Genomic DNA, 9,384 nt, shown 5'->3' on the forward strand with positions numbered 1-9,384 from the left:
ATTTGCCTTTTTGCCACCGCATCACACTGACTGCTCATATTTAGTTTACAGTCCACCCTTACCCCAAGATCTCCTTCGCATACACCACTCCCCAGAAACGTTTCCCCCATCCAGTATTTGTGCTTGACATTTTTGTGGCCCAGATGTAATACTGTGCATTTATCTTTGTTGAATTGTTGAAACTTTGTTGAATTGCATTCTGTTCGCAACTGCCCACTTCTCCAGAGTATTCAGGTCTTCTTGAATTCTTGGGTGTTGCTATTCCTCCCAATTTGGCAACATCAGCAAATTTTTCTTCCTCCCAATTTGGCATCATCAGCAAATTTAATGCTTCTACCCCTTCATCCAGATCATTGATAAAAATATTGAAAAGTCCCAGGCCCAAAACTGAGCCCTGCGGCACCCCGCTGGACACCTCCCTCCAATCTGATGAAACGCCGTTGACCACCACTCAAGGATCAAGTTTAGTTTATTGTCTTAGCCATTGGCCATAACAACACAAAATAAATCATAGCACAACCAACAGAATACATCAGTAACTTACAGTAAGTCCTAGACCCCACTAGACACCTCCCTTCAATCTGATGAAACACCATTGACCACCACTCTTTGGGTGTGGTCCTCTAAACAGTTACCTACCCACTGAGCTGTCCTATAGTCCAGTCCACAGTCTTCAAGTTTGCCCATCAGAATGTCAGTGAACTTCAGCGTCTAAAACCCGCAAAGAATCTAGACTGGCACAGTAGTTTCCAAGTTAAAAACTTAATAAGGCCAGTTGGCAAAAACTCAGTGGAGAGTCTTTTGTTACACCTTTCAGACTAGCAAAGGTAGTGTGGCACGGGATTTTACAGCATTAGTTGCGTGAATCCTTTCCATTCAGTAGGAACAGATACACCAGGAAAAGTGACCCCTGGTCCCAAATGTGGCCTCTGGGATGTGGTGCAGTGGTCAGAGTGTTGGACTAGGATCAAGTAGACTCAGGTTCAAATCAACATTCTGCCCTGAAAGCTTACTAGCTGACTTTGGGTCAGTCACGTGCTCTCAGCCTAACCTACCTCACAGGGTTGTTGTGAGTTTTAATACTGATGTCTTTTTTTTTACAAAATGCAGACATTTTTCTTATTGTAGCGGGGGGCCCTGGCCAGACCCAACTACCTCCCCATCCCACAGGCGGGAAGGGGAAAGATATCCTGCCTTTGAAGTGAGACCCTCTGATGGGAGCAAGCCAATCAGAGGTGCAAGCCTTGCGCATTCAAAGTAAGGACTACAAGTTCCCAGGGAGGCGAAAGCGCGAGGCATCAAGGTCAGGCTGCCAGATAAGGCGCAGGGAGAAAATGCAAGTTAACATTCCAGGAAAATAAGATGATCACTCCACCAACTCCCTTCCCCCACCAACCATGGCAGCATAGCTGACAACGGGTACTGATCAGTAGGTCATATCAGTTTTGGCAGTCGATCTGTAATATCCTGAATCCTGGCCCCAGGTAAACAACACATCTCTCGGAGTAGGGGATCCGGCCTGGACACGTTATGTTCCATACCCCTGAGCAGAGAGACCCCGAGGATCACCACTTTCCGTTTCCTTCCACTTCTGTGTGGCTCCATGCCCTCTTCACCCCCTTTTCCAAGTCTTTGTGGCTCTCCTTCCACTCTCGTCTCCGTCACCCTCTCAAGCACCTCAAAACAATTCTTGAGCTCCAGTGGACCAAAGCGTCGTCTTAGTCGATGTCTTTGGGATTGTACCGTAGAACTGAGAGGAGGCTCAGAAGGGAGATCGACTCTTCCTTCTTCTCCTTGACTTTCTTCTTCATGTTCTTGCAGAGTTCCCAGGCTCTTGTCAGTAAAGTCCTCCCCTTCCTTGAGTCCCTGAAGGGTGGTGATCCTCTCCTGCAGGCTCTGAATGTTCTCCTCCAAAAGCCTGACCAGCTTACACTTCTGACAAGTGAAGTCTGTCTTCTCTTCCGGGAGGAAAACAAACATGGCACACTCCATGCAGGTGACTGGAAAGGGGCCTTCCGTCGACATCACTGCCATCCAAGTATGTTCCAAGAGTACTCTGAGCAGAGGTTCGGGGGCCCTCAGGCAGATCCTCAGGCTAAGAGCCACAGGCCAAGAGCCCTTTAGCTCAGTTAGCCCCAAACAGAACTTGAACAGAACCACTCCCTAGCAGGCTCCAAAGAACCCCACTCACCCTCAGCTTCTCACAAAGCAGCTGGGAAAGGCAAAACGCATAAGGACAAAAAACCCTTACCTTCTAGCAGCTCCTCACCAAGATCCTTTGGAAAGTCAGTTACATTGGAACTCCAATGAAACCAGTATTTGTCTAGCGAGCAAGACTCTGGTTCAGATCACTGGAATCCAAATTATACTTAAAGTAATGCCAAGCAACAATACAAATGTGTGTTTTAATTAGAATTCTGTAAGCCACCTTGGTTGCTTATTTTAAATTCAGCGTGCATCTTTAAAATCTGTACATCCTTTAAAAAAAATTATGATTCACTTATTTTATATTTATGTAAAAATGTTTAATTGTAAAATAAATAGATCATTTTCAAGGTATGCAAACATATTAAAACAGGAATATATTATTTACAACTATTATTACTTACATATTTACACCAAAATAGCATAAAAAACACATTGTAAAGTTTTGTTTTGGTGTCAGTAATAATTTTTTTCACAAACCCAGTTAAATAAGAGACATCTTTTCAGGAATTGTTGTATCTATTCTGGAAGTGGAAAATAAATGTGTTTGGGTTCCTATACTGCATACAATCAAGACAGCTCTGCTTCCACTAACTTTCATAGAAGCAGGTAGACTGTACTTCAAACTATCAAGCAAATCTACTATACGTTATTGAAGGCCTTCACGGCCGGAGTTCATTAGTTGTTGTAGATACCGCCCGGAAAATCTGCAACAACTACTAGCTATACTTCCACAATTATTCTTCCAAGAATGCTGGAATAACCTTCTGTGGTTGAGGCAAGGTAACATTTTCCATAAGTGGGCACCTTCTATCAAGCAGCATCCCAGTGGGGCCTCAGGTGGGATCAATCTCCCTGCAGTGCCCACAAGGTAGTTGGTTTGAGCACTAAGAAATAGGTTGGAGTAGGAAACAGGATCTGGGGACCAGAGGAGAGTAATAAGACAGCACAATTGGTTGAACTGCAATTTTTGGCAACTCTTTTGTTGATAAAACTCACCAAGTATGAATGTGGTACTGGTGTGGGCAGAGTGATGTGCCCTGTGCCATTTGTCCCAGGTGGAGTCACGGATGCATTAGCATGATTTTTATTCAGAGACTTCTCTTGTTGGTTATATCATTCACCTTTGGGGAGGGGGGGGGAGCAGTCGTGGAAGTCAGTCAAGTATTTCTCTTTATAGACATGACAGCTAAGACAGCGTATTCTAAATTCTCTGCTTCTCCCTCTTCAGACATAGGCTTATTCTCTCTGTCAACCCTTAAATAACTCTCTGACAACAAAAAGAAGAAGAAGCAATAGTAAAGTCTTCAAGGTAGCAGTTGTATGATAATTTTCTAGTGGGCAGTTCTCCATTGCTGGTAAACATGGCATATGGATTCCTGCACATGCAGCAGGTTTTGCATTCCTTAGCAACTGCCAAGAAGCAGAGGGAATGCTCTGCTGCCCTTTGTGGCCTTCTCCATGTTGAGCAGGCAAGGTGGCATCTCACCACAGACCCTCAAGAAGGTCTTTCATTTCCTTCTCTCAGACATGTCTCCACGGAGTCTCTCAAGCTTCATCAACAGCCTCTTCAACTTCATCTCCTGCAAGAGACAAGAACTGTATTAAGACTCGGAGATTCAACCTTTTGAAAAATCATGCCAGGGAGTGGCCCCGGTCACACGGCAAAGTTGCCGCGGGAGAAGCACGGATGGTGGGCGGATTATCCGGGTGCGATCACACCCCAACATCTGGGAAGTGGAGTGCACCGGTGGCTTACCGCCAACAATGCGCCTTAAAAAACTAGTACCTCCAAGGTACTAGTAAACTTTGCCACGGGCTGCCTCCAGACACCCGTGGTGTGATCGCGCCAGCGCGCAGCATTCCCCTCCGGTCCCTCGTTTACCCGCCGGTGCTGAGGGAAGGACCCGTGATGTGCTGCCGGCACATCTGATCGTGCATCAAACTGCGCCGGGGCAATTAGCCACGCCTCCCCCCACCCCCGGCGATATCTGGCCTGTGTGACCGGGGCCATAGAAGACCTTCTGGAGAGTTCAGTACCTGTTATATGCTAAATCTGGATTTTCCCATTTGGGGGGGGGGCAGGGGAAATTCGGTACTGAGTCATGCTCCTTTCACGCAGGATGTCCCAGATTCAGTCCTTGACATTAAAGAACTAGTCCCTGTCAGATCTGTCACAGGGGAGTTGTGAGATGGAACACCTGACTAGATAGACCTGCAGCATGAGTATTGAACCCACAATAACAGCTGCACATCTGAAGGCTTAGCAGAGAATGCCCGTGCCAGCACAGCTCGATGCTCCTCTCTTGTGGTGCTTTTTGCACACGGGTGGGTGGCCGTGTTGGCCTGAAACCACAGGACAAACTCTGAGTCCAGACCGGCACCTTGAAGACCAACAAAGTTTAATTCTGGGTATAAGCTTTTGTGTGCACACAACTTTGTTGGTCTTAAAAGTGCCACTGGACTCAAACTTTGCTCTATGCCTTTTACACTGTTAGTTTTAAAAAACTTAGGATTTAATTTTTTTTAAAGACAGTAAGCCATTTTATTTAAAAAAAGCACTTGCAATATTATTATTATCATCATCATCATCATCATCATCATCATCATCATCATCATCATCATCATCTGCTTCTTATCTGGTAAAACCTCTTACAATTAAATAGTACTCATTAGAATGGTTAATAGTCAAGCTGGACAATGGCTTACTCCAGTAGTAGTAGTAGTAGTAGTAGTAGTAGTAGTAATAATAATAATAATAATAAGCCACAGCAAAAGACAACTTCAGAAGGGCTTCCCCAGAACCGCAAAGGGCTGAGGCGGTTTACAAAATGGTGACATGTCAGAGGTTTGCATCCAGAGCTGATGAGCGCATCACAGATTTTTGTACCTATCGTGGTATGTTTGACAAAGGTCAAAATAGTAACCTGTGTAACAACACTCAGCATTTATAAAGCCTTTTAGAATATGCTGAGGTCTTTACATGTATTATCTTGTTGCCATCTTACAAGTAGTCTCTGAAGTGTCAGCTGTAATATTTCTACATTGGGGCTTGAGCTGAAAGTAAGAATGGCTTGCTGAAGGGCAAGACAGGCATGACAAACATAGCATCACAGAGTTGGAAGGGACCATAGAGGCCACCTAGTCCAACCTCCTGCTCAATGCAGGATCAGCCTAGACCATCCCTGACAAGAGTTTGTCCAACCGCTGCTTGAAGACTGCCAGTGAGGGGGAGCTCACCACCTCCCGAGGCTGCTGACACCACCGTGGCATGACTCTGACTGTCAAAAAGTTTTCCCTAATATCCAGCCAGTACCTTCCAGCCCTTAATTTAAACCCATTCTTGCAAGTCCTCTCCTCTGCTGCCAACAGGAACAGCTCCCTGCCCTCCTCTAAGTGACAGCCCTTCAAATACTTCAAGACAGCAATCCTGCTCCCCGCCAACCTCCTCTTCTCCAGACTGAACCTTCCCAAGAAGTCCCTCAGCCTTTCCTCACAGGGGGGCTTGGTCTCCAGGCCCCTGATCATCCTCCTCGCTCTCCTCTCCACCCGCTCCATTCTGTCCACATCCTTTTTGAAGTGAAGCCTCCAGAACTGCACACAAGACTCCAGTGTACAGCGGGACTATGACATCTTGTGATTAGGATGTTATGCCTCTGTTGATACACCCCAAGTTCACATTAGCCTTTTTTGTCACTGCATCACACTGGCTGCTCATATTTAACTTTCAGTCAACCCGTACGCCAAGATCTTGTTCACACACACTGCTACTTAGAAGTGTATCCCATCCAGTAAGCATGTTCCTCACTTTTGTTGCCTAGGTGTAGAACTCGGCACTTATCCTTGTTAAATTGTATCTTGTTCACATCTGCCCACTTTTCCAGCGTGTTCAGATCTCGTTGAATTCTATCTCCGTCTTCTAGTGTGTTCGCTGCTCCTCCCAGTTTGATGTCATTTTATTGTCTGTGCTGTTATAGTTTAGATGGCTTTTTAATGTTCCACTCTTTTAAAATCTTTTTTAAAAAAACTGTTAGCGGCCTTGAACATTTTTTTGCAGGGCGGCTTAAAATATTTAAAATAGATAGAAGTGGATACACATAAGACTGCCTGGAATCTTACTCGAACAAGCATGGTGTTGGGGTTAGACTGTCAGCCTGAGATCTGGGAGACCCAGGTGCAAACCCAACAGAACGTCATGGGGAACCCTGTCAGAAAAGCTTTACTGAAATCCAGGTAAACAACATCAACAGCATTCTCTTGAGCCAGTAAGGTTGTCACTCGGTCAAAGAATGAAATGAGGTTGGTCTGGCAAGGCCTGTTGGGGACAAATCTGACTTCCCCGGATCACCAAGCAACCCGTCCCTTTATATCATTCAAATGGCAAGACCAGGCAGCCTCAATGTGCTCAAGTGGCATTCAGGAAAGGTAAAGGGGGGCTTAAACCTTCAAGCTCCGTTCTGCTTCATTACGTGAAACGGAGGGCCCTTCTTTGTTATCAGCATGTCTTATTTTCCTTTAAAACGCTCACAGCAACCCCACTTGTCTCCACGGGGTTTCCTATTTTAGAATACCTGACGCAAAAAAACAACACTCCTAAGGTGAGGGATGATCTATGGTTGTGGTAAAGTACATGAGCTTGTTCCCCTCTACAGTCTATGTTCTCGAATGCCACTCCTATTATAAACAGACTAGCGAACACACATCACTTAATGTATCTGGTTGTTTGTCACTTATTTAAACTGCAACAGTCCCTTTGGTCACCATCGCCTGATTGTTGTTTCATAGCAAATAGTAATTAGTTTATGAATCACTTCACTTTTACTTATGCACTTGAAGTTGAAAAGTTTGTATTAATATGTATTGTCTTAAAAACTCAATAAAAACTTTATTGTAAAAAAACAAAAACAAAAAACGCTCCTAGCAGGGCAGGGGAGCTGACCTTGTATACTGAAACTGAATGGAGGCTGATAAATTACACCAAGTTGTTGCTTTGAAGTTTTGTAAATATTATGATCGAGCAGAGACAATCTGTCTGGGAATGCCTCTGCTCACGAACCCACACGAACCTCCACAAACAATGTCAAAGTTCATGCTGGGCACTCTGCCACAAACCTGACTTCACAAACCACAAACAAGGCAAAATTCGTGAAGAAATCTCTGGAAGGTTTGTGCCCATCCCTACTTGTTACTAACTTTAACTACTACACTACAATTAAACACTGGAAAAGAGATGGAAATAACTCCTACGTTCAGTGCTGGAACTTCCGTTTTCTTGGCGGAGCTTTTTCTTTTCTTCTTTCTCTTCACATTTCGGATATTTTTTTCTTACCCTGTGGATTAGTGACATTGGAACGCATTACACAAAATCACCAACATGAAACTCCTCCCACTTGGTTTCTAATCACAGCTGCACAAAGAAAACACAGAGCATTTTAAACAGAGAACTTCATAGCACATATTTTAAAAAGACGTACATCATTGCCATGACAGATAAAAAATACGTCTGAAGGTTACGGGCAAAGAGCACAACCCAACAAATGGTTTTCTCATGTGAGCTGAACAGGAGCTGAGTACAAGTCAGTAGTCCTCTTGTGCAATTCTTACTCATTTCAATTGAATTTGGAGACAAGAATGTCCTACAGGATTGTGCCCCAAGTCCAGACAGTAAGTAAGATGCAGCTCAGTTACTGGACCATCATTGTCTTATTCATATCATTTTACACGCTACTGAAAACAACAACAAAGTAGAGTCCCACACACAGATATTTGGTCAGCTCAATCCTCAATGGTGGCTGGTATCCTACACTCTCTCATCAGTTTGACTCCCATCCCTCCTTGCAAGCACAATGCATGAAGTCCTTTTTGGGCGAGGAAGGAACTACAGCTATTCCAGCCTTATCGCTCAGACAACTCTACAACTTGCTTGGCAAAGGAAACTCCCAAGGGCCTCTCAGAGCCTGTTTCAGAAAATGGGGACGTGCCCTAAGGAGCAGCTTTTTTCCAGTGCAAGGAGGACAAAGGCACCAGGGCAGAGCAAGACGAAAACACAGACCTACTCATTCACAGAAGTCATTCCGGGAGAGACTCTCCAATAGTTTATTGAGGGAAAGTGCTCATGTGGAGAGTAGAAGGGAACTGTTTGAATCTGAGTTCCCTGCAAGGTGTGCTAGGGTGTGCTAGCTCACAGATTTCTGGACCTCAGCGCAGGGATTTTCACCCTAGCACAGGTCTGAGGAGTGGGTGGCCCCGCCTTCCCTGCCCTCCCGCTCATCAACTGGCCTGGCTGGTCCACTGTCTTGGAGGGCGGTCTGGCGCCTGGCTGCGGGCCTTATAAAGGGAGGTGCTTGCACCGGCCCAGCCCATCTTCCTGTTCCTACCATGACTCCATGAAGAGCCCTCCTGCTGTGCTGGTCGGTAATGCGAGCTGAGACTCAGAAACTCCGGCCGCCCAAGATTTGCTGCCCTGCCCTGCCATATCAGGTGAGTCTCCCCCTCGACCCTCTCTGTTGGGGAGGGAGGTTGGGAGGGCCCAAGCCAGACTGTGCATTTCCCTCCCCCCCCCATGGGCGGCGCAAGGCTCTTCTTGGTCCTCTCACCATCAGTGCCATGTGGATGGCTGCAGGGGATCCCCTTTGCCAGGGAGGGAGGTTGGGAGGGCCCCAACCAGGCCACTTGTTGGGTGGGATGGGGGAGGTGGGGGGCCTGCGGAGCTGCAGGGAGGTTGCAGTCCATTTACTGGGTGGGATTTACTGGGGACCTGTGGAGCCGGCTCGTGAGCTGCCCAGGCTCCAGAGCTGCCAGGGTGCTTGCTGGGTGGGGTGGGGGAAGTGGGGTGGCTTGCGGAGCTGGCTTGCAAGCAATCGGGGGTGCAGCTTGGGTTCCGGAGGTGCCAGGGGGCCATGGGTCGCTTGCTGGGTGGGATGGGGAGGTGGGGGTCTGCGGAGCTGGTTCACTGCCACAGGAAGTGGAATTCCACACATGGAATTCACTGCCACAGGAAGTGGTGGCGGCTACAAGCATGGACGGCTTCAAAAGGGAATTAGATAAGCATATGGAGCAGAGGTCCATCAGTGGCTATGAGCCACAAGGTATAGAGAGGGGCTCTGGGGCAAGGGATGCTCTGTCTTCTTGGTGCTTGGGGGGGGTCAACAGTGGGAGGGCTTCTAATGTCCTGGCCCC

The 9,384-nt window shown here is 46.6% G+C and overlaps 1 protein-coding gene across 1 annotated transcript in view; it reads right to left on the minus strand.

The window, feature by feature from the left end:
- Positions 1–2,662: 2,662 nt before the first annotated feature.
- AREG (amphiregulin) overlaps positions 2,663–9,384 on the minus strand; it is a 42,158-nt gene continuing 35,436 nt past the window's right edge. Inside the window, exons 7-8 of the mRNA XM_015406948.1 lie at positions 7,453–7,535; positions 2,663–3,788 (exon numbers count right to left, since the gene is read on the minus strand). Of these exons, the coding sequence (XP_015262434.1) occupies positions 3,754–3,788; positions 7,453–7,535 (118 nt within the window). The 3' untranslated portion in view covers positions 2,663–3,753. The remainder of the gene's footprint in view (positions 3,789–7,452; positions 7,536–9,384) is intronic.

The sequence above is a fragment of the Gekko japonicus genome, unplaced genomic scaffold, assembly GCF_001447785.1.
Source record: "Gekko japonicus isolate JY-2015 unplaced genomic scaffold, Gekko_japonicus_V1.1 scaffold1469, whole genome shotgun sequence".
NCBI lineage: Eukaryota > Metazoa > Chordata > Lepidosauria > Squamata > Gekkonidae > Gekko > Gekko japonicus.